The following is a 26,572-nucleotide window of genomic DNA, read 5'->3' on the forward strand; positions in this document are numbered from 1 at the left end:
GAATTGATGCTTTTGAACTGTGGTGTTGAAGACTCTTGAGAATCCCTTGGACTGCAAGGAGATCCAACCAGTCCATTTCAAAGGAGATCAGTCCTGGGTGTTCTTTGGAAGGAATGATGCTAAAGCTGAAACTCTAGTACTTTGGCCACCTCACGCGAAGAGTTGACTCATTGGAAAAGACTCTGATGCTGGGAGGGATTGGAGGCAGAAGGAGAAGGGAATGACAGAGGATGAGATGGCTGGATGGCATCACCAATTCAATGGACCTGAGTTTGAGTAAACTCCGGGAGTTGGTGATGGACAGGGAGGCCTTGCGTGCTGCGATTCATGGGGTTGCAAAGAGTCGGACACAACTGAGCGGCTGAACTGAACTGATATTATAATCCACAGTGATGTTCATTTTCAGTGTTACTTGGTTTGTTCGTGGAGATGGTTCATTTTGTTAGTTATACTTCATAATGTCCCATGCTTTTTTTGCTTACCAAGTTACATAACAGTTATTAAAATTATATATGGCTGAGTCCCTTTGCTATTCACCTGAAGCTACCACAACATTGTTAATAGACTATGCATGTGTGCTGAGTCACTTCTGTCATGTCCAACTCTTTGCAACCCTATGAACCATAGCTTCCTAGGCTTCTCTGTCCTTGGGATTTTCAAGGCAAGAATACTGGACTGGGTTGCCATGTCTTTCTCCAAGGCATCCTCCCAACCCTGGGATTAAACCTGGGTCTCCTGCATTGCAGGCAGATTCTTTATCATCTGAGCCACCAGGGAAGCAAATACACCAATACAAAATAGAAAGTTTAAAGTTTGGGGAAAAAATTTAGACATTCTGAAGCCAAGCAGTTGGAGATTGAATCACAAAAATTTGAAATTTATGTATGATGTTCAAAGGTATAAGTCGGTAATATTTGGGTTACAGTACTTACATATCTGCAAGTTTGCCTTCCTAACTAGATTATAAATTTCACAAGATTGAAAATCTCTCTTTTGTGCTTATAAGATGTTACATACACATGTTAATGAAAATGAAAAGATTTATATTTTTATTTCAGGTCTCAAATTCTCATAATGTATTAATATATTTAGATTGCACACAGTCTTTTGCTTTCCATAGGAACAGAGTTGGTTTTAAAAAGGATTGCAATTTTAATAAATATTTGCATATAAACTATGTTATCTACAATGTGAATAAATTGCATGGCATTGCAAATTCCTCAAAAAAAATTTTGAAATTATATATAAGAAGATTGAATTGTTATATATCTAAAATAGCTTATGTAAGATATTCTGGTTAACTTATATACCTTAGGAATACCTAATATTTTTAAAGTTACAAATTAGTAAAATGACTGACCTCAAAAGACTTTTCATATATAACTTTTGCTTTATTCAGAATCTTATTTTCTAATCACTTTTTATGTTTTACAGAAGGCTGTACTTTCCCCCTTTTTTTTTGAGTTATTAAGATCATAGTATGTTCTACTTCAATATAAGGAGAAAACTTCCTCATACACTGAGAGACTCATAGAATCAAACTCTGAGAGCTACTTTTAGGTCTGTCACCTCTTAAAGGGATGGGTTACACAGTTTATAGTGATAAAAGGAAATTGCAGAATGTTAGTTCCTTACTCTGCAGAATAATATGAAGATTCTGTCAGTCATAATATGAGGATTGTCTCTGGCAATAATACTTCAAGTGAATTGGGACTAAAAATAATATTCTTATTTGATATGTCAAAATACTACCTAATGATGTTTGTACTCACTAGTTTTTCCCCTCTGCTTGGTAGGCTCTTTCCCCAGAATGTCTTGGCTCAAGTTCATGTTAATGTTTCAGTAAATCATCTGCTCAGAAGTACCATCTTTCTTGAGGCAGAGCTGTCTGTTTTCCCCATGTGGAACAGTACCATAACAGGGTCATGGTAGAAGATGTATAGTGAAGGGGAAAATGGGGGGAAAAAAAAGGGGTAACAGCTTACTTTATGCCAGTATGATTAAAGTATTTGAGACTGGAGAAAGAATGGATGTATAGAAAAAAAGCCAGTTAAGATATTTACCAAAGAGCAATTGGAAATGAAAATAAGCATTTCTGAAATAAGTCACTTAAACTATTTGTGTATGTGTATATATATATATATATATATATATATATATATATATCTTTTAAAATAAAGGTAACCATTGTTTTATTAAGAATTATAGGGTCTGGCTTGATCAAAATAGACTAACATAGAAACTTGATACGGTATTTTGAAAGCTATAGAATATACCATTTTTATTAGAAGAGAATAGATTTTATTGTTAAAATAGTTTGCTTATCTCTGTATGTGGGGGTAAGTGTGTGTATATAAATGTATGTATGTAATATGCTTAGAACTTAGAAAATATAAAATAAGTTCTTTGTAAATATGCTAAGGAAAAGAAATAAAACTAATTGCTGTAAGATGAAAATCATAATACCTTTATTTTCACAGATGTACCAAAAAGTGGAGAATCACAAAATACTCACTGTGAACAATGTGAAGCGTGTTCTCCAAAATAAGTTTCCTCATGCTAATATTTGGGATATTTTGGGAATTGATTCTAAATATGATGGTGAAAGAAAGGTAAGTTGGAATGCAAATTTTTAAAAATATGGTGAAGAAACTTATTATCTCATGAATAAATGATCTTACTATAACTAACTCTACAATCAGATTTAGATTTTAAACGTTAAAAAAAGGGAAATTTATACCTTTGAATGACACATTTTATACAGTGTTTAAGTTACCACTATTGACATCAAAAAAGTTACTTCTCAGAACTAATAGTGTAGAAAATCACTAAAACAATTAACAAAGTGGCAATATGTACATTCCTACCAATAATTACTATAATGTAAATGGACTAAATGCTTCAATCAAAGGACAGTAACCAGATGGATATATAAGCAAGACTTGTGTATAAGCTGCCTCCAAGAGATTTAACTTCAGATCTGAAGATACACACAGACTGAAAGTGAGGGAATTAAATAGATATTCCATGCAATGGAGATGAGAAGATATCCGGGAAGATGAGAAGAAAACCAGTTACGTCAGATGAAATAGAGTTTAAAACAAAGGCTGAAATAAGAGACAAAGGAGGATATCATATAATGATCAATGGATCAGTCCAAGAAGAAGATATAATTGTTAATATATGTATTTCCTTCAGTTCAGTCGCTCAGTCATGTCTGACTCTTTGCAACCCCATGAACCGCAGCACGCCATACATCCCTGTCCATCACCAACTCCCAGAGTTGACCCAAACCTATGTCCATTGAGTTGATGATGCCATCCAGCCATCTCATCCTCTGTTCTCCCCTTCTCCTCCTGCCCTCAATCCCTCCCAGCATCAGGGTCTTTTCCCATGAGTCAGCTCTTCATATCAGGTGGCCAAAGTATTGGAGTTTCAGCTTCACCATCAGTCCTTCCAATGAACACCCAGGACTGATCTCCTTTAGGATGGACTGGTTGGATCTCCTTGCAGTCCAAGGGACTCTCAAGAGTCTTCTCCAACACCACAGTTCAAAAGCATCAATTCTTCAGTGCTCAGCTTTCTTTATAGTCCAACTCTCACATCCATACATGACCACTGGAAAAACCATAGTCTTGACCAGATGGACCTTTGTTGACAAAGTCTCTGCTTTTTAATATGCTGTCTAACTTGGTCATAACTTTCCTTCCAAAGAGTAAGCATCTTTTAATTTCATGGCTGCAGTCACCATCTGCAGTGATTTTGGAGCCCAGAAAAATAAAGTCAGCCACTGTTTCCACTGTTTCCCCATCTATCTGCCATGAAGTGATGGGACCGGATGCCATGATCTTAGTTTTCTGAATGTTGAGCTTTTAAGCCAGCTTTTTCACTCTCCTCTTTCACTTTCGTCAAGAGCCTTTTTAGTTCTTCACTTTCTGCCATAAGGGTGGTGTCATCTGCATATCTGAAGTTATTGATATTTCTCTGTTGGATCTCCTTGTAGTCCAAGGGACTCTCAAGAGTCTTCTCCAACACCACAGTTCAAAAGCATCAATTCTTCAGTGCTCAGCTTTCATCACAGTCCAACTGTCACATACATGACTACTGGAAAAACCATAGCCTTGACTAGATGGTCCTTTGTTGGCTAAGTAATGTCTCTGCTTTTTAATATGCTGTCTAGATTGGTCATAACTTTTCTTCCAAGGAGCAAGCATCTTTTAATTTCATGGCTGCAGTCACCATATGCAGTGATTTTGGAGCCCCCCAAAATAAAATCTGTCACTCTTTCCCCATCGATTAGCCATGAAGTGATGGGACCAGATTCCATGATCTTATTGTTGAGCTTTAAGCCAACTTTTTCACTCTCTTCTTTCACTTTCATCAAGAGGCTCTTTACTTCTTCTTTGCTTTCTGCCATAAGTGTAGTGTCTGCATATCTGAGGATACTGATACTTCTCCTGGCATATATATACAGTTATATATATATATATATGTAATATAGCTCAGAGATAATATAGTTCAGTGGTTACAAGTTCAGACTATTTGTCACACACTTATAAGTACAAATTCTGTTTCCAAAATGTAGTAGTTATATGACATTGTAAGTGACTCTCTGTATGTTTTATCATCTATAAAGTGCATATGACAATAGTACTTAGCTTCAGAGAGTAATTATTAATATGTTGGCTATCATGACAATTTAATGATACATAGTGTTGAGTAGTGATGAATTAATTATTAGTGATACTGTATCATACAAGATAAAATCCAGATGCTGAAGACCTTCATGATCTAGCCCCTCCACCCCTCTGGCCAAATATCTTCTCCCTACATATTAATAACTCCTCCCACTGTAAACACAAAAAACTGTTTGCCATTACCTGAATATACCATACTCTTTTCCCTTCTGTTCCTTGCAGTGCTGTCTGTTTTTGCTTGGAATGTCTTTCTCCACTTTTAAAGGACAAGCAAATTTTTACTTGTCCTTTAAGATTTTGCTCTTATTCCCTGAAGAGGGTTTCTATGATCCCTTCTCTCCGCACTCAAACTTTGTCACTTCTTTTCTGGGCTCCCATAAAACCTGGTATATGGCCTCAGTTTTGCTTGTATATATGTGAGCCCCTTGAAGGCAGATATTTTAGCTTTGTACTCACAGTCTAGCCAAACACATGAATTCAATGAATGTTTACTAAACAAATGAAGATAGAGATAAATTAACCTCTTATGCAGGTAGATGTATTTTTTAAAGTAAAGTCATACCCTCTATCAAAGGCCAGCAAACTACAGCCCCTGAGCCAAATCCAGCCTTTCCACCACCTGTTTTTCCACCTGTTTTTATAAACACAGGTTGTTGGAGACTGCCAAGTTCATTCGTTCATGTGTTGTGTGTCACTGCTTTTGCATTGTAACATCACGATTGAGTAGTTGTGTCAGAGACCAGATGGCTCAAAACCTAAAATATGTGTCTGGCCCTTTTAAAAAAAGTTTTCTGACTTGTTTTCTGTAGATAAATTACCTTCCTTTAAGTAGTGTTATAAAGAACAGATAAAATTAGCAAAACTAACATTTTTCTATGACATACAAAAATGTGGCAGTCCCTGTGTTTATGTATTTCTTTTTCAGACAGACATATTCTGCTTAATTCTCTGGTATTTTTTTTAATTGAATAGGCAGGAACAAACTTTTATAAGATGACTGGCTTGGGTCCTTTGCCTCAAGCTCTTTATAATGGTGAATCCTTTCACCGTGAAGAGCTGAATTTTAAGGAACTAGAAATGGCTGTTCTTCACAGAATGATGGATACAACTGCGTATTTACAAAAGGAAGTTTTTATGGTAGGTAAGCATGTATGAGAAAATGTATGATGAGTGATATTTATAAATTATTTCTGTATTACATTAGAACTATCTTAATAGCTAAAGTTAATTGCATTAGAGTTTCCATTCTAATCATTTAGTAGTGCTTTTTAAAGTAGTAATTAAATTTATCTGTGCATAATTACATCTAAAAATTGCTTAATTGGAAAGAAACTCCAGTATTATAAGAATCTTAAATTAACTTATTTTAGATTAAGCAATCTTTAAATGTATTTCCTGCATCATATTAAAACATATGCATATAAATTGCCTATATTACCTAAATAGTATTTTGTTATTTTAGGGTGCCTTAAATGATCAAATAAATGCAGTTGACTTCCTGATGGGTAAAAATAATGTTGTGCCCCGAATAAATCCTATGATTTTGAACAATAAATGGCAGTACCTTAATTTGATATCTACATCAGGTAAAATAATCCTTCCCTGTACTTTTCTACAAATGTTTATTGAGTTGTGAATGTTTTATTAGTTCATTATTTAACATTTAATATTAAAATTTTTAGTAACTGCTGATGTTGAAGATTTCTCTACTTTCTCCTTCTTGGATACACAAGATAAGAGTGCTGTAATTGCAGAGAACATGCACTATGTAACTGAAGGAGGTAATAAGCATGTTTCATTTTCCTGAATTTATTCCTAAATGGTAAAAGTTAATAATTGTATTAAATGTTTCCATAACGCATTTTTGTATGTTGATATTTGACTAGAGGCCTGGTTTTCAATTTGAGAATTTGTAAATTGTTAGGATAAAAGGATTTTGCTGAGAAAAATGATGCTGCCTATCTTAGCTAATCATATATGCAGAGGGGTTAATCTTATTTCTTTGCCTTTTTTTTAAAGCAAGCTATTCAGTTATTTTCCTTTGTAGGAAGGTGGTAAAACACTTTAAAGATTAAGTAACCTGATAATCTTATAAGGCATGAGTAAAAGTATAATCCCCAGATGAGAGAATAGTTCTGCATCCTGGTTAAATAGTGTCTGAATGTTTTGCTTAGGATAGAGGTCATATCCAGAGGAAGGGAGACCAAGACAGAAACATCTTTGGAAATAAGGATTTAGCCTAGATAGGAAAACTGTAGTATGACCACAGACTTCTGAAATACTATGAACTTTTCAGATAATGCAGTTTGGTTGGTTTGAGTTTCACTTTGTTTTGTTTGACCTACATTGTTCTGGAGAGAACACAGAGAACCCATGCATGAAACATAAAAGAAAGCTGATTTTTATGTTGTTATATAAAGTGGCAACTTTCTGACAATGAGTGATCTAAAGATGAAATTACTGTGAAATAAGGGGTAATTTTTATATATGAGAAAGATTTAACCAGACAGCTAGTTTTTGAGAATGCTATGGGGTGAATGCAAATTAGGACCAGATCACCTTTGAATTACTTTCTAACAGATCTGTGATTTTATGTTCATAAACTGGTCTGTCTACAAGAAATTCAACAAATAATAAAATATAATTCAGTTCCATTGTATGTCAGGCTAAGGTCCTGAATGTGTCAAGTGAAGGGAAAAGTAGACAGAGAAACAGGGAATGAAAAAATAGAAGAAATATATTTATCAGGTTCTGTACTGTATTTCAAAACTTGCTTTGGGGCGTCAGAATAGAGTAAGTTAGCCTATAATTAATGCCCTTAGATTAAATCTCTTGCAATTTAAAAGAATAATTAACTAAGAAACACCTTATTTCTTTATTTGTATGGGATCAAGACCATCCCCAAGAAAAAGAAATGCAAAAAGCAAAATGGCTATCTGAGGAGGCCTTACAAATAGCTGTGAAAAGAAGAGAAGCAAAAAGCAAAGGAGAAAAAGAAAGATAAAAGCATCTGAATGCAGAGTTCCAAAGAATAGGAAGGAGAGATAAGAAAGCCTTCCTCAGCGTTCAATGCAAAGAAATAGAGCAAAACAGTAGAGTGGGAAAGACTAGAGATCTCTTCAAGAAAATTAGAGATACCAAGGGAACATTTCATGCAAAGATGGGCCTGATAAAGGACCGAAATGGTCTGGACCTAACAGAAGCAGAAGATATTAAGAAGAGGTAGCAAGAATACACGGAAGAGCTGTACAAAAAAGATCTTCATGACCCAGATAATCATGATGGTGTGATCACTCACCTAGAGACAGACATCCTGGAATGGGAAGTCAAGTGGGCCTTAAAAAGCATCACTACGAACAAAGCTAGTGGAGGTGATGGAATTCCAGTTGAGCTATTTCAAATCCTGAAAGATGATGCTGTGAAAGTGCTGCACTCAATATGGCAGCAGATTTGGAAAACTCAGCAGTGGCCACAGGACTGGAAAAGGTCAGTTTTCATTCCAATACCAAAGAAAGGCAATGGCAAAGAATGCTCAAACTACCACACAATTGCACTCATCTCACATGTTAGTAAAGCAATGCTCAAAATTCTGCAAGCCGGGCTTCAGCAGTACATGAACCGTGAACTTCCAAATGTTCAAGCTGGTTTTAGAAAAGGCAGAGGAACCAGAGATCAAATTGCCAACATCTGCTGGATCATCAAAAGGGCAAGAGAGTTCTAGAAAAACATCTATTTCTGCTTTATTGACTATGCCAAAGCCTTTGCCTGTGTGGATCACAAGAAATTGTGGAAAATTCTGAAAGAGATGGGAATACCAGACCACATGACCTGCCTCTTGAGAAATCTGTATGCAGGTCAGGAAGCAACAGTTACAACTGGACATGGAACAACAGACTGACCGGGGTCTTGCCCCAGTGGATCTAGGGTAATTTGAAGGGGAGACGGAGTAGGTGAGGAAAAACGTACTTATTTAGAAATATAAAAGAGAGATTAGGAAGGAATAGTGTAGTGGGAAACTTAGTGGAGAAAAGATGCTGAATAACTTGGTTTACGTGGAGAACTAATAAAGTTCCAAGACAAGGAACTTGTACTGTCTACATTAGGCCACTGGCGCCCACTTGAATAGCGGAGGGTACCCCACCTTAGGCTCCCTTTCGTGTGGATCTTTAAAGTCAGGGCAAGTAAGTAGACTTAGAGAGCCTCTATGCCCCAGATGGGAATTTAGCCTTTAAAGGAGAGGGAGGGAGAGGTAGAAAGAGAGAGAGAGAGACTCGACACGGGGGAAGCCAGATTTCCAAGAAACCAGTTCGAGGAGCTGGTCAGAGAAACTGGTCTATCCTTTATTGTTTGAAAAGCTTTTTATACTTTTTGGTTGTACGTAGAGATTAATGGATAATACAAAATTATGTAGTGTCAACGGCCCTGACTCTTATTGAGACCAGGCTTTCTCTCTGCGTACCTAGTTGTATACATAAGTCTTAGGTGATTTACATCATCTTTTGGCCAGAAGGCCAATTAACATTTTACAGCCCTTTTCTGATAAGGGTAATAGTCTTGTTCTTCCCAAAGTCTGGTGTCACTCTCAGAAAGCACTAAATAAAGTTACATTTTTACGTAGCAAGGATACAACAATTTATAACAAGAAAGTGGAGTAGAGTGATTTATAACAAAGAGAAAATTAATTAACTCAAAAGTTTAGTATTGTTAACATCAAAACTACTATATTCTTATTTCTGCATCCCGATTACATTGATTAATATCCTCGCAGGTGTCTAAAAGATAAAGGATATGGAGGCCTGGCGGCAAACATTAACTCAGCAATGGAACCCTTCACCAAACTAATTCTTAGCTCTAAAAGGCTCTATATCTTTAAGATGCTTTAAGCTTCGTGCCTCTCACGGTTGGGGGCTGTAAACAATCTACAAGTTGTAAAGTCCGGGCAGATGGGTCAGATAAGTTAGAAAGCCATCAAAGGGGTTTAAACTGAGACATTCTTTTTATATGCAGGAGACTGTTAACTGGAGCTCTGAATTAACTCTTTCCAGAGAAAAGGTGGTAATGTCAGAAGAGTATAGTATAGCAGACAGTAAACAGAAAGATTTTGGTTTGGGGGTAGATGCTCAGACAGAGGACCCCTTGAGACCTGACTCACCTTGCCCATCAGGACTCTCCGCATGACCTTGTCATGGGTGGGATCTCCCATGCTGGCTCCTGGCAGTTCCAAATAGGAAAAGGTGTACGTCAAGACTGTATATTGTCACCCTGCTTATTTAACTTATATGTAGAGTACATCATGAGAAATGCTGGACTGGAAGAAACACAAGCTGGAATCAAGATTGCCGGGAGAAATATCAATAACCTCAGATACGCAGATGATACCACTCTTATGGCAGAAAGTGAAGAGGAACTAAAAAGCCCCTTGTTGAAAGTGTAAGAGGAGAGTGAAAAAGTTGGCTTAAAGCTCAACATTCAGAAAACGAAGATCCCATCACTTGGGATCCCATCACCTGGTCCCATCACTTCATGGCAAATAGATGGGGAAACTGTGGAAACAGTGGCTGACTTTATGTTTTGGGGCTCCAAAATCACCGCGGATGGTGATTGCAGCCATGAAATTAAAAGACTCTTACTCCTTGGAAGGGAAGTTATGACCAACCTAGATAGCATATTCAAAAGCAGAGACATTCCTTTGCCAACAAAGGTCCGTCTAGTCAAGGCTGTGGTTTTTCCAGTGGTCATGTATGGGTGTGAGAGTTGGACTGTGATGAAAGCTGAGCACTGAAGAATTGATGCTTTTGAACTATGGTGTTGGAGAAGACTCTTGAGAGTCCCTTGGACTGCAAGGAGATCCAACCAGTCCATCCTGAAGGAGATTAGTCCTGGGTGTTCATTGGAAGGACTGATGGTGAAGGTGAAACTCCAATACTTTGGCCACCTCATGCAAAGAGTTGACTCATTTGAAAAGACCCTGATGCTGGGAGGGATTGAGGGCAGGAGGAGAAGGGGAGAACAGAGAATGAGATGGCTGGATGGCATCACTGACTCGATGGATATGAGTTTGTGTTTACCCAGGAGTTGGTGACGGACCGGGAGGCCTGGCATGCTGCAGTCATGGGGTTGCAAAGAGTCGGACACAACTGAGCGACTGAACTGAACTGAAAGAAATATAAAATTGGGAGAAACTTGCTTAGCATCTTTGAAGTATTTCTCAGTTTACTATTTGTAATTGTAAAAGTGCTGACATTTAAGAAGGCATGAGAATTCTTTACCTTTCTTTGAAAAGAATGTGCCACCACTGCATTACTATTAAATTGCTTCTGAAGGATTGTAAGGAGAATCAGTGTTGTCCTTCATTTTGTTACATATTTTTTTCATTAACCAAAGCCAGTTTTTGCATAATTATTTATTACTGGGTATGGTACAATAGCATCACCTACTCAGTGGATATGAATTTGAGTAAACTCCAGGAGATGGTGCAGGACAGGGAAGCCTGGTGTGCTGCAGTCCATGGGGTTAAAAAGAGTCAGACACGACTTAGTGATTGAACAACAAGAGTGATGATAACTGTAGTTTCTCATCTGTTCAGGTGTAAGTTTTTGGTGTAGCAGACTTTTTAGTTATTTTAAGTGGGTCATATGATCTAAGGGACTAATTTTTGTATAGGTTTAATAATAGCCAGACAAGTATTATTTCAGATGTTTATATGCTGAGGTTGGATGAAATGAAACCCATTTAACTGTGACTGCAGAATTAAAAATTGTTTCATCTTGTGGCTTCCAGATTTTCAGATGTTTCTGGAAAAAAAAATATTGATGTTTTTCACACAAGATGATATAAATCAGACTAAATTAACAATAGCCAGAATTTTTGAAATACATGAAATATTGCTGTTTCCAGTATCTGCTGCTAATTTATTGTGTGTGGTTTTACATTATGTAAGGTATAAATATCATTGTTTTTACATATGTAGCTGGAAGACAATTTTGCGTGCCAACAGTGGAACCTTGATAAGCATAATAAAATTTTCTCTACTGGCAAAAGTATCCCATAGATGTGTTTCTTGGGGACTATTCTTTCTTTTTGGTATCTGAATTTATACAAAGTTTATAAATGAGTTACTCTTAACATCTTCTGTGTATTTCACTCTGTATGTGTTTAATTTTTACCAGTATTTGCTTATTTTCAAAATGATTCATTTTAAAAATTATTATTTTTATATATTTTGTGAACTGGAAATGTTCCTGTCTTTGCTTTGATTTTAAGAATTAGTTTATACTGTTTGAAACTTTCAGATGATTATGTAATTTCTTCAGTTACTTTCTGGATTGTTGCTGATTTTGACAAACCATCTGGGAGAAAACTGCTTTTTAATGCATTAAATCACATGGTGAGTATTTGGATACTTTCTACAAAAATTAATGTGCTGTAATTTTGAGAAAGCAGTATGAAAAACGTTCATTAAGTCTTTATTTTCCTTCATGTTAATGTTTTCAGTTCCTTAACTTGGTTAGAACATGGTGCTAAGTCAGGAATTCAGATTCTTTCTCCATGTAAGATAGGTGACCTTGCCCCAGAAAAGACAGCCCTACATGTCTTCTGTGATTCATGACTTGTATATTCTCTTCTAGTCCTTGCTGTTAGATATACATGTACATATCTAGTAGTCTATATGTGCTGAACATTTGTGTCCCCGCCAAAATTTATAGGGCTTCCCTGGTGGCTCAGATGGTAAAGAATCTTCTTGCAATGCAGGAGACTCAGGTTTGATCCCTGGGTGGGGAAGATCCCTTGGAGAAGGAAATGGCAAACCACTCCAGCATTCTTGCCTAGAGGATTCCATCGGCAAAGGAGCCTGGCAGGCTGCAGTCCATGGGATCGCACAGAGTCACACACTACTGCGGGACTAACACTTTTTTCTTTTCTTTCAAAATTTTTATGTTCAAATCTAATCCTCAATGTGCTGAAATTTGGAGATTGGACCTTTAGGAGGTAGTTAGGTCATAAGGGTGGAGTCCTCATAAATGGGATTAGTGCTCTTACAAGAAGAGGTCCTAGGGCTAGTCTACTCACTTTCTGTCATGTAAGGATCCAAGGAGAAATTAGAAAATGCAACCCAGAACAAGGTCCTCACCAGCACCTGACCATGCTGGCACACTGATCTTGATCTGCCAGCCTCCAATTCTACTAGTTTTTTATATATCTATCTCAGTAATAAGTAAAACAAGTAAACAGAAAATCAGTAGGGATGTACAGATGATTTGAATAATAAAATCCCCGAATTTTACCTAATGAATGTTGATAGAAGAATGCACATTGCATAGTATATGTTCTTGCAAAGCACAAATGTAACATTTAAAAGACATTTGTAGATGCTGGGCTATAAACCAAATCTCATAAATCTCACTGATGTTCTAGTTTTCTTTTGGTGATTGATTTCTAACTTAATTATACTGTAGTCAAAGAATATACTTTTGCTTTTTCAGCAGCAGGGTTTGAACAGCATGATCCACTTATGCACAATTTTTTTTCAGTAGTAAATACTGCAGTATTATGTCATCTGTGGTTGGCTGACTCTACATATGTGGAACTTTGAATACGGAAGGCCAACTAGAAGTAGATTTTCGATTGCTCAGGGAGTCAGTGTGTCTGACCCCTGCATTGTCTAAGGGTCAAGTGTACTTTGTATGATTTTAGTCTTTAAAAATTTTATGAGATTTACAAAATTCCATTGTAAAAGGATATGTAAAATACTGATCTTTATCACCTTTAAATTTGTTTTGCAGAAAACAAGTGGTCATAGTCGGTTGGGGGTTATTTATAATCCTACATCAAAAATAGATGAAGAAAACACAACTATTTCTAGAGGAATTCTGGCAGCTTTTCTTACACTGAAAAACAGCTTTTTGAGAAACTTTCTCAGGAAACTGGCAGAAGAAAAAACTGCTGCAGCTATTTACTCTGGAAATAAAATTAAAACGTTGCTTACTGAGGTTAGTAGCTATTTGTTTGAAATAATAGATATATATCTGTTGCATATTTCAAAAATATTACAGTGTGCTTGGAGATATGTTGCCAAAAAATCAATAAGTATAATCAAATGGGGATCATAAGTTTACAGTGGGAAAGGTCCTCATTGAATGATATGGCTTTGCATAGAAGCACTGAACATATAAAATTTCAGATATTTCAGCTACTACTCAATGATCTTAAAGTTAATGGCTTTCTAGTTTGGATATGTATTTATTTATGTGAAGAATTGAGAGTTAAAGGAATATGTGAATAATCTTCAGTTATTTCACTGAAGGGATCCAGTACAGGGAAAAACTTTAAGGTAAAAGCTGATGCTCTGGAAGAAAGACTCATTAATCCATTCAAAAAATTTATTGATTGAGTCCCAGACAATGAGGATAATACTTGTGAACAAGGCAGAGAGAATTTTCTCCCTGTTCGTATGGACTTAAATTGTATTAGGAAAGAAAAGGCAAGTAGTGCTAGAAAAAAAATTATAGGAAAATGTACAGTTTGAGGGATGTTCTTTTAGCTGGAGTGGTCAAGGGAAGGCATCTCTAAAGAGCTGTTGTTTGGGCAAAGCTCTCAATGAAATGAGAAATCAAGCCATGGAAAGTCTTTAAGAAGAATGTACCAGATTCAAGAATACAGTGGGTCTGAAGAAAGTATTTATAGGAGGACATGGTCAGCTATGCCAAATGTCTTGAAATTAGGCTTCATAAGGGACCATTTTATTTGTTAAGGTGTTCGTTGGTGACTGATAATAGTTTCAATGAAGTAGTAGGTATAAAGGTGAACTGGAGCCAAGAGAGAAAGAGAAATCAGAAAAGAGACAGCAAGTATTCATAGCTTTCTAAAGGAATTTTCCTATGCGGAAACAGAGAACTACTGTGTAGCTAAAATAGGACTTGTGTAGCTAGAATAGGACTTGAGGTCAGGGAAGGATTTCACTTTTTTGGTATGCTAATGAAAACAGTCCATCCAAATATGAGAAAGGATGATACAGAGACAAGGGAGCAAAGTGGGAGGATGTTTCTTGAGTGGAAAAGAGGTGCTGGGACCCAATGCACAAGTTGTAAGTATTGGTTTAAGAACAGGGTAGATTTATTTGGTGGTAGCAAGATGAGTACTTCTCTTCCGATTGATTCCATTTTCAAAAAGAGGTCAGATCATTAGCTAAGTATTAGGATGGGAGTAGGGACTCATTGGAAAAGACCCTGATGCTGGGAGGGATTGGGGGCAGGAGGACAAGGGGACGACAGAGGATGAGATGGCTGGATGGCATCATCGACTCGATGGACATGAGTTTGGGTAGGCTCTGGGAGTTGGTGATGGACAGGGAAGCCTGGCATGCTGCGGTTCATGGGGTCGCAAAGAGTCGGATACGACTGAGCAACTGAACTGAGCTGAACTAAGGTGTTCTTAGAGGCTGGAGGAAAGAGCAGAGAATGTCAAGTATTTTCCTATTGTTCTGTGAGTGAGAAAGTGAATCAACAGTGGTATAGGAAAATTTCTGAGGGTTGTCTTGAGATTAGTGACCGTAACTGAAAGTGAGATCAGTGTTGGCCGCACGTGATTCTCCAACCATCCTAACATTGTTTAGATCCTGTCACAGAGTAAACAGATTTGTGTTTAACCAGAGTTGAAGTTTTGCCAGGTAATTATAACTGAGAGGAGGCATTCAAGGGAACTGAGCATGCACTGTTTTCGCTATGGTAAAGGGCTCTGAGGTAGAGCTTGGTTAGGAGGAAAACTATGATATGGAAAGCATGATAGACAATAAGTGGTTGGATCAAGGGACTGAAGTGTTGACTAATGGTTGTTCTGGTGGACACTAGAGTGAATGAGCTGGAGGGTCAGCAGCTTGTGGTCAGAGAGGAGTTGACTGAGAGATTCTAAAAGTGAAGTTCTAGGGCTTCACTGTCTGATACTGTAGCCACCAACTTCATGTGGCTGTTTTAAATTTAAATAAAATTACAGTAAATTTCTCAGTCATACTAGCCAGATTTCTAGAGCTCAGTACCTACCTGTGGCTGTGCCTTGGGCAGGCAGGGAACCTTTTCTGATATTGTAGGTGTTCCAGGAACATGATAAAGATGCAGAAGGCAAGGCCCACCCTGGATCTACTCCAGTAGAATGTATATTTTAATAAGACACCCAAGTTATTTGTATGCATATTAATGTTTGAAAGAATCGACCTGCAATGAGGGAGACCTGGGTTCGATCCCTGGGTTGGGAAGATCCCTTGGAGAAGGGAAAGGCTAGCCACTTCAGCATCCTGGTCTGGAGAATTCCATAAACTGTATGGGATTCCATAAACTCCATGGGATTGCAAGAGTCGGACATGACTGAGTGACTTTCACTTAATGTTTGATACACACTGAGATGGATAATATTACTTTTGTATTTCAAAGTTTAAATGCACTATTACTAAACTGGTTTTGTGGGATTGGAATGAGACAGAGTATTTTTATTCTAACCAGTATTTTTTAGTTGAGTACACCAAAATGGAAGTACTGAGTTCAGAATTTAATTAACGTTGTATTTTATTTTTTAATGTTAAATTTTTTAAAATGATGTTCCCTAGCATTTTATTAATCAGTAATCCGCCTTACATTCTCAACAAATGAATAGCAAGCTATCTGCTTATAACAGGATTTACAAATATTGTAATTGCCTTGCTGAGAAGGATTCTTTTTTAAAATGTGATTTCAGAACAAGATGGTACTTTTAAAAATCAAAAGTTAATGTAATTTTATGTTTTATAATGACTTATTAAAGTAAGCTATGTTAAAAAAAATATTTTCTGTATTTACTGTTCTCTTGTTGGTTTTATCATTCTTAACTTATGCCTTAGGGGATGGATAAGAATGCCTTTGAGAAAAAATATAATACCATTGGAGTGAATATTTTTCGAACTCACCAGTTGTTCTGCCGAGATGTACTTAAATTGAGTCCTGGAGAAAAAGGTGTTATCAGCAATGGGAGGGTAAGTAGAAAAAGCGATTGCTTACTTTTTTCAGTGACACTGTGATACAAAGGTCTCAAACATTTTCTGTTACAACACACCTGATGCAGTACACACAGAGGATGGTGCTCATGCCAGACAGGTCTCAGCATAAATAAACTTGCCTCTGAGATAATCTAGTTCATGGCATGCTCCCTGTGTCTTCACCGCTACCCCATCCGTGATAACATTGGATGTGGCTGAGGATGTTCTTTGGGGATAGCTTTTATAACGTAAGTATTAGAACAAGCAGTTTAGTATATATTACAACGTTGTAATTGAGAATCACTGTTGTAAATGTGTGTATAAAGTACATTTTAACATCTTTTTTCTTTTTGTAGCTTTTTTCTACAATTGATTATATTAAATAATAATATCTTTGTAAGTTTTGTGGTATAAAGTTATATGTATTAATATAATTTTTAAAAACTATGGGGAAAGTCACTCTTACTCCCACCGTCTTAATAAAGATTTTTTCTTTTTAAAAAATTTATTTATTTTTAGTTGGAGGATAATTGCTTTGCAATATTGTATTAGTTTCTGCCACGCATCAGTATGAATCAGCCATAGGTATACATACATCCTCTCCCTCTTGGATCTTCCTCCTGTCTCCCATACCATCCCACCCTCAAGGTTGCACCTTCAACTCCTTTTCTACTCTGCATAGCCGTGTCTGTTTTTTGAATACATAATTATAATCACACTTTTTTCTCTTAATATACGAAAAATATTTTTCCAGTTGATTAGGGAGTTGTAATAGATACATACAAAATTAGTGGACAATAGCTACTTATTAATATTTTTAGTATGATAGTCTAGTTTTCTTTCTCAGGTGTGATTTAAGTTTTTAAAATTGAATCTGGTGCTTAAGTATTTTTAGAAATCAGCTAATGCAGTGTGTTTGACATACCTCTGCTTGAACCATCAAATTGTATATCCCTAAGTCATCATCAAAGCTCACTTTTCTACATTTTTATGAGTTCTGTTTCCTCTGTGCTCCATTCCAATATCATCATTCACTTAAAATTATGCTTATTTATTCTTTCTTATTTGAATCTGTAAATAATAGAAATTGGAGAATAATGAGGGACTCATATCATCCACAAATTAAGTATTTCTTCTTCAGTGCAACAGTTCTTGTGCTAATTGTGTTAGATCCTAACGGTAGTGAGACTCAGGTGCATCTGTGTACAGTGCTACTGTAAGATTGGTGACAACAGTTGGCATTTATGATTGCAGTACTGTAAAGTGTTAGTGAATTTTGATAGTGAGCTATTTGAAAGCCCAAAAATGCTGTTGCTTTTTTTTTCTTTAGCAATTGCTTTGGGAAGAAATAAAACTTTTTAGAACAGTTTTAAAGTATAAGTCTACCTTTGACTTTGTCAGGCATTTTAAGGGATAAAAAGGAAAAAGTTACAGCCTGCTGTATCTATTAATTTGCCTTTTTGTTACACATAATGGAAAAGCTACTCTATGTTTTCTTTGTCATGGCTTAATATAATTCAACCATGATAATATTGTAATCAATATTAGTGATAAATATTATAGTTATGTGCAGCTTATTTCTTTTAGAACTCTTTTCTTCTCATTTTCCTTGAAATTGACAGAAGGATTTAGCTGTAATCTTGCCACGAACCAAACATTCTTCTGGAATCCAAGAGTATAGTAGTGAAAAAACATGTTTTTGTGGAGTTTACATTGTGATGTGCAGGGAACAAAAACAAATAGTCTCCTTATTTATACAGGGTTATTTGGATAGAGAACCAAAAGAGATGAGACAGCAAACTGTTTTCAAATCTGGAAGAATGTTCTAGGTAGAAGGAACAAGGAGTACAAAGTCCTAAGATGAGCTCATGTCTGTGTGTTCTAAGAATAGCAGATATGAGGAGAACAGGAGAGAAGTAGCTGGGGGCCAGATCAGGTGTGGTTTTACACTGAATGAGCTGAGAAGCTCATTGTTCTGGAGACGGGATTGACATAAACTGACTTACATTTTACTTGGATCACTAGTGGAGAAGGAAATGGCAACCCACTCCAGTATTCTTGCCTAGAGAATCCCATGGATGGGGGAGCCTGGTGGGCTGCTGTCTGTGAGGTCACACAGAGTCGGACACGACTGAAGCGACTTAGCAGTTAGCAGTGGCTATTACATTGAAGATGGACTGTAGAGGTTGGGAAGCCAGTTAGGAGCTATTACAGTAGACCAAGTGAGAGCTGATGGTGGCCTGGACCAGAATGGCTCTAGTGGAAATAGAAGTAGACGTGAGATGTATTTTGAAGGAAAGGTGAACAGGAATTGCTTACAGATTTGCTGTGGGATGTGAGAGAACTGCATGACCAGCAGAATGAAGTTGCATTGTTTTAAGGTAAAGAAGACTTGCAGGAGGAGTAGGCTTGTTCAAAAGAAAAGGAAGATCAGATGGAGAATTTAGTTCTGCATATAGTAAGCGCTCAGTGTTCCGTCCTGGACCTGTGAGTAGACTGGTTGAGTCAGCAACTGGATATGAGTTAAATTCAGGGGAGAGGTCAGAACTGCAGATAGTTAGGAAATCAAATATGTTGACTTTTTATGTTGAGTAATGAAAAATTATAATTTTGATTATCTTTGTAGGATTGTGGTTTGAATAGAAAAGTGTGATATATCTGAAAATAAGTACTGTGGTTTCTGAACTATAATGTAATACTTAGCTTATTACTGTGTCTCAAAAGTAATGCTTTTATAAAACACAATAATCATAGCAATTGTAGCAGGTAGCTATAATTCTGAACCAGATAATTTAATGTTCAAAATAATTCTGACATTTTAGAATCAGTCTTCATTTTGAACCTGTCCAAATGTTTACATTAAAATTGAAACATATTCAAAGTTAAAATTGTTTATAAATGATCAAAACTAGGGAGTATTGATGATCTCATACTTTCTTACTGACATGCTAAAGAATTTAAAATCTATTTTAATATTAAATAAAACCCTAAATAATATTGTTGCTGTTGGTTTGGCCAAAAAGTTTGTTTAGGTTTCTCCATAACATCTTATAGAAAAATCTGAATGAACTTTGTAGCTAACCCAATATAATTATATTTATTCTTATTACACTACATAATAAATAAATTTGCCGACAAAGGTCCTTATAGTCAAAGCTGTGATTTTTCCAGTAGTCACCTGTGGATGTGAGAGTTGGACCATAAAGAAGCTGAACACTGAAGAATTGATGTTTCTGAACTGTGATGTTGGAGATTCTTGAGAGTCCTGGGACTGAAAGGAGATCAAACTAGTTAGTCCTAAAGGAAATCAGTCCTGAATATTCATTGGAAGGACTGATGCTGAAGCTCCAATACTCTGGCCACCTGATGCAAAGAACTGACTTATTAGAAAAGACCCTGATGCTAGGAAAGACTGAAGCAGGAGGATAAGGTGACAGCAGAGAACGAGATGGTTGGATGGCATCACCAACTCAGTGGACATGAGTTGAGCAAATTCTGGGAGATGGTGAAGGACAGGGATGCCTGGCATGCTGTAGCCCATGAGGTTGCAGAGTCAGACATGACTGAGTGACTGAACGACGATTATGCCATATACTTACGAATTACTGAAAGACATGGCACAGCAGAGAGTAGGGAAACAAGCAAGGCCTTTTTGTTTAGCAGGACAGTTTGGATTCAGATTCCAGTTATACCATTAATTATATGACCTTTGTCATAAAATTTGTTCATTTGGATGATAGAAAAAGTAATAGTATGTTTTACAAAGTTGTCAGATTAAATAATGCTTTTATACCAAAAGCACATAGAATGGCCCTAGACATAGAGTAAATTTTCAGTAAATATTAACTTTTCTTTTCTCTAAATCTCTGAAGGCTATCATGAGAAATACTGGGTACTTTTACAAATTTTGGTGGCTTGGAGGGTAAAGCTTCTGCCTGCAATGTGGGAGACCCGGGTTCCATCCCTGGGTTGGGAAGATCTCTGGGAGAAGGCAATGGCAACCCACTCCAGTATTCTTGCCTGGAAAATCCCATGGACAGAGAAGCCTGGTAGGCTACAGTCCATGGGGTCGCAAAGAGTCAGACACGACCGAGTGACTTCACTTTCACTTTTCACAGATTTTATGTTCATTGAGAGTCAGTACAGAGTCAGGGCCAATGGATGAAACTTCAACACGTAGAGAGAGATTTTTACTCGGTACGTGCATGAACATTTTAACAGAGTTTTCTAAAATGTTAATGATCTGTCAAAGGAGGTAGTACTTTTCTGTTAGAGCAGTTATTCTGTTTAACTGAAAAGTCACATTTCCAAAATGTTGTAAAGAAGATTTAAGCTCCAGATAGGTTTTATTGTACTATTACGTGATTTTAAATCTAATGTTCCATTTCTCAGTTTGGCCCTTATGTGATTTTACACTAACATTTTATTCCACAAACATTACATTCAACTTTAAGTAGAAGAACTAAAGCACAGAAAAAAACATAGTTTCTGCTAGCAATTTGAACTTACATAGGTAAAATAGTGCCAATTTTCTGGTAAATTTAATCAGTACAGATTCCCAATCTTGTTAATCCCTGAGGAAAATAATTTTAGATTTTATTTCCTTTTTTTGAGTTATTAACAAAAAACTACTTGGTCACTAGAAGTGGTATAGATAAAATTCAGCTATTTTCCAGGGCTATCCCACCCATAGTCCAAAAAATATAACATTGAAAGTGCTTGGAAAGTTAAAATTGACAGTCATCTTAAGGAAATGGAGTATTGATATGTGTACTTTTAGTATTATAGTGCCTATTTGTTGTACATTTAAGAGACCAGGTTTTATGTTTAAAGTGAAACATGGTATTTGTTTAGCTGGATGCCAGTATTCCAGCTAATTTCACCTTTGTTATGAGCAAATGAGAAAAGATTGAAGAACTATACTTTATTAATTTTTATAAAATATTAATTGCAGAAGCATATGAAGGGGTAGTAAGAAAATCCACTTGCGGCTGTTTTATTCTGGTCTTTTGCCAACGGAAAAAAAAAATTCTGGTTGACATGTTTTCTAATTGTCTTTAAGTCTAATTGTTCATAAGACTATGCCAGGGCTCACCTTCTATATCAAGGCTTATTATGGTCATACTGTTATGATGATGCACATATTAGCTTCCCCCCAGAATGATAATGGTAGCACAGTTGGAGTGGTTGTGATGGGATAGACATCCTGAGAAATTAGGCGTCTGGCAGGTTTACAGCTTCCCACTTCTGCAGTTACTGATTTAAAACTAACCTACATGATCTTGCTGTGCTCCAGCAGTTTATACATCAGTTAGATGAAGAATGGTTGGTATTATTAAGAAATTATGTGATTTGTCTCTTGGTTTTGATCTTTTATGCCTTATTTATATGTTGATATATGTATAGTATGGACTACAATTAAGAGATTAAATAGTAAATATTGAAAGTAAAAGATTTATGGAATATAGATAATTATTTGAATAATTTACTTTAAAATGAAAAGTCTTAGGTCTTTGAAAGCATTATGTTTCAGAGTAAAACCTTCAAATAGAAATAATTTTCTGATTTTTTTTTTTTTGCCATGTTGATTTTGGTATTTATACGAATGTTAACTTGTAATCTCAAAGTGAGGAAATACTTTTCTCATGTTTCCCAGTAGATTTAGTAAATGGCAGGATAAATAACCACTGTCTGTTTAATCAGTTTTTGCTTAAAGAAATATCTATTTATAAGAAAATACCTGTCACAGGTTGGGATCTTATAGAAGACACACGATAATATAATTGTTTTTATTTTTAAGTTTTTAGGCCCTTTAGGTGAAGACTTCTATGCAGAAGATTTTTACTTGTTGGAAAAGATAACATTTACTAAGTTAGTACAGAACATTGAAGACATTGTTGAAAATACAGAAATCAACTCAAAGAAGTAAGTATTTAAAATCATAAGAGCATTTCATTTTGGAGTTTGGTATTTTGCCTCTGATTTCTTTTTAAAATTAGAAAGTGTTTCAGGTACCAACCAAAGATACAATAAAAGACATGTAGAGAATATAAAGAAATAGTAGAAAATACCAATTGCTCACCACTACCAAACTGTAGATGTTAATATTTTATTTGCCTTGGATCTATCTCTTTTGTTTTCTTTCCATCAATCCCATTCTCCTCCCTCCCCAAGAGGTAGCCATTTTCTCAAACGTTGTATGCATTATTCCTCTATTTGCCTTTATACTTTTGCTTCATATGTAATTATCTATTATTAATGTTTACTGTGTTAAAGCCTTGACTTTTTTAGAGATATACTATTATACATAGGCTCCTTTTGCAATCTGCCTCAGTAAGAACTTTATCCATTTTCCCATTTCCATATATAGACTGAACTTATTCACTTCAATTTCTTTCTAGTATTTTGTGAATATATTGCAATTCACTTATATACTTCATGACTGAAGTACAATTAACTTGCCTTTAGTTCATTCAGTTCAGTTGCTCAGTCGAGTCCAATTCTTTGTGACTCTATGAATCGCAGCACGCCAGGCCTCCATATCCATCACCAACTCCCGGAGTTTACCCAAATTCATGTCCATCGAGTCAGTGATGCCATCCAGCCATCTCAGGGAACTCCCCGGTGATGATGGAGCAGTGGTGGTGCTTATACAAACCTAAACAGGCAATGAGACTGCATAAAACCACACACACACACACACACACACACACACACGAGTCCATGTGAAAACTGAACATGAGACTGCATAAAACCACACACACACACACACACACACACACACCACACACACACACGAGTCCATGTGAAAACTGAACATGATCTGTAGTCCAGTAAACAGTATTGTTTCAATGGTGATTTTCTGGTTTGGTATGTGGAATGTCTCCTTTGAAGGAAGCCAGATGGAGGGTTGAAGAGCCTCTATATACTAGCCTGTGAGTCTAATTATTTCAAAATTAGTTTGTTTGTTTTTTTTAAAAAAGAAGCTATCTGATTTATGTGTGTAGCACAAAGAATGTGCTAACCATCAGACAGTTGCACTCATCTCCTACACTAGTAGGTTCATGTTCAAAATCTTGAATGTGAGGCTTCAGCATTATGCAAACCAAAAACTTTCAGATGTCCAAGCTGGCTTTAGAAAAGGAAGGAACCAGAGATCAAATTGCCAGCATTCACTGGGTCACAGAGAAAGCAAGGAAAATTCCCAGAAAAACATCTACTCCGTTTCATCAACTATGCTAAAGCCTTTGACTGTGTGGATCATAACAAACTGTGGAAAGCTCTTAAAGAGATAGAAATACCAGACCATCTTACCTGTCTCCTAAGAAAACTGTGGGTCAAGAAGCAACGGAACACTGTATGGAAGAACTGATTGGTTCAAGATTGAGAAAGGAGTACAACAGGGCTGTCTGCTGTCATCCTGTTTGCTTAACCTATATGCTGAGCAAATCATGAGGAATGCCCAGCTGGGTGAGTTACAAGATGGGAACAAGGAACCCTGTATGGAATCAAGATAAAAGGAACATCAACAGCCTCAGATATGAGGATGATACCACTTTAATGGCAGAAAGCGAAGGGGAACTAAAGAGCCTCTTGATGAGAGTGAAGGAGGAGAGTGAAAGAGCTGGCTTAAAACTAAATATTAAAAAACTAAGATAATGGCATCTGGTCCCGTTCAGTTCAGTTCACTTCACTTCAGTCGCTCAGTCGTGTCTGACTCCTTGTGACCCCATGAATCACAGCACGCCAGGCCTCCCTGTCCATCACCAACTCCCGGAGTTCACTCAGACTCACGTCCATCGAGTCAGTGATGCCATCTAGCCATCTCATCTTCTGTCATCCCCTTCTCCTCCTGCCCCCAATCCCTCCCAGCATCAGAGTCTTTTCCAATGAGTCAACTCTTCGCATGAGGTGGCCAAAGTATTGGAGTTTCAGCTTCAACATCAGTCCTTCCAATGAACACCCAGGACTGATCTCCTTTAGGATGGACTGGTTGGATCTCCTTTCAGTCCAAGGGACTCTCAAGAGTCTTCTCCAACACCACAGTTCAAAAGCATCAATTCTTCGGCACTCAGCTTTCTTTATAGTCCAACTCTCACTTCCATACATGACCACTGGAAAAACCATAGCCTTAACTAGACAGATCTTTGCTGGCAAAGTAATATATCTGCTTTTCAATATGCTGTTTAGGTTGGTCATAACATTTCTTCCAAGGAGTAAGCGTCTTTTAATTTCATGGCTGAAATCACCATCTGCAGTGATTTTGAAGCCCCAAAAATACTATTATGCAAGTGCTATCATGAACTTAGTTTACATGACTCCTTGTGCAATGTATGAGTTTCTCTAGACTAAAGGAGTGTTGTTACTGGGTTTAGGATAGACATACCTTCAGCTTTATCAGATATTGCTAAATTCTGTCCTTCAAAGGAGTTGGAACAGTTAACACTCCCACCAGAAATGGATTATTTTTGTTTCCTGAAGTCCTTACCAATACATGGTGTTACCCAACCTGTTCATTTCCTATCTTATGGATATGAAATTACATCTTGTTTTTTAAAATTTATTTTTAATTGAGTGATAATTGCTTTAGATATTGTATTAGTTTCTGCCATATATCAACGTGAATCAGCCATAGGTATACATATGTCCCCTCCCTCTTGAATGCATCTTGTTTTAGTTTACAGTTCCTTTCTAGAAGACAAGGAAGTGCATCTTGTTTTAATTCTACTTCCTTGTCTTCTAGTAAAGTTGAATATCTTCTCACATTATTGTTTTAATTTGTTTGCTCTTCTGTAAAAGATATGTTCATGCTTTTTGCTTAGTTATCTGTTGGGTTTTCTTCTTTCAGCGATTTATAAACGTGTGGTATATTTATCTTTATCAGTAATATACTATTCCAGTTTGTGGCTTGGCTATTGAATTGTAACTTTTTACAGAGAAGTCAAAATATTCTCTGGGTTTTTCCTTTGTAATCTGTGATCTGTATGTGAAGTAAAGGGTGTGTACTCTTGTGTGTGTGTATAGGGTGTATAAATATTTCCCTTGGTCTGAATTCATAACGGTATTCTCTTTTATTTTCTTCTAAAAGTTTTACAGTTTTGCTTTTTTTTTGAAGTATGTCTTTAATTCTTCTTAGATCTTTATACTGTTCCACTGATGTCTTGTCTTATGCAGTCCCATGTTCTAACTACCACAGCTTTATAATAAATTTCAATATCAGATAGTGAAAATTACTCCTGCTACTTCTTCAAAGTTGTCTTGACCTTTTTTTGGGGCTACATTTTCATATAAATATTATTAGGACCAGAATAACAAGTTCTACAGAAAACCTTCCTGCTATTTTTATGGGAATTTCTTTGAATTTATTGTTTAAAAAGAATTGCCATCTTTATGTAATATTGCATTATCTTACCCATTAAATATATACATATTTATTATGAAACTACACACATATACATACATACATACATATATATGTAGGTAGGTAAGTGGGTAGACAGACACGCTTATTCAGGGTCTTTAGAGTTCCTTTTGGGCTTCCCTGGTGGCTCAGCTGGTAAAGAATCCGCCTGCAGTGTGGGAGACCTGGGTTTGATCCCTGGGTTGGGAAGATCCCCTGGAGGAGGGCTTTGCAACCCACTCCAGTGTTCTTGCCTGGAGAATCTCAGTGGACAGAGGAGCCTGGCTGCCTACAGTTCATGTGATTGCAGAGTCGAACACAACTGAGCAACTAAGCATAGCACAGTGTTCCTTTTAGATTCTTCAGTGAAGCTTCGACTTTTTCCCCATGAAGTCTTACACGTGTGTTTTTAACTTTATCCCTAGTACTTATGATCTGGCTTTCCTAGTAACTCAATGGTAAGAATCCTACCTG

General features: G+C 36.6%; 1 protein-coding gene across 1 annotated transcript in view; it reads left to right on the forward strand.

Annotated features, from left to right (window-relative positions):
- The window catches only part of UGGT2 (UDP-glucose glycoprotein glucosyltransferase 2), a 146,307-nt gene that overhangs the window by 68,650 nt on the left and 51,085 nt on the right, over window positions 1–26,572 (forward strand). Inside the window, exons 16-23 of the mRNA XM_018056434.1 lie at window positions 2,481–2,612; window positions 5,670–5,834; window positions 6,160–6,283; window positions 6,380–6,478; window positions 11,990–12,084; window positions 13,481–13,687; window positions 16,564–16,695; window positions 22,499–22,623. Coding sequence (XP_017911923.1) covers window positions 2,481–2,612; window positions 5,670–5,834; window positions 6,160–6,283; window positions 6,380–6,478; window positions 11,990–12,084; window positions 13,481–13,687; window positions 16,564–16,695; window positions 22,499–22,623 — 1,079 coding nt within the window. The remainder of the gene's footprint in view (window positions 1–2,480; window positions 2,613–5,669; window positions 5,835–6,159; window positions 6,284–6,379; window positions 6,479–11,989; window positions 12,085–13,480; window positions 13,688–16,563; window positions 16,696–22,498; window positions 22,624–26,572) is intronic.

Source organism: Capra hircus, chromosome 12 (genome assembly GCF_001704415.2).
Source record: "Capra hircus breed San Clemente chromosome 12, ASM170441v1, whole genome shotgun sequence".
In the NCBI taxonomy this organism is placed as follows: domain Eukaryota; kingdom Metazoa; phylum Chordata; class Mammalia; order Artiodactyla; family Bovidae; genus Capra; species Capra hircus.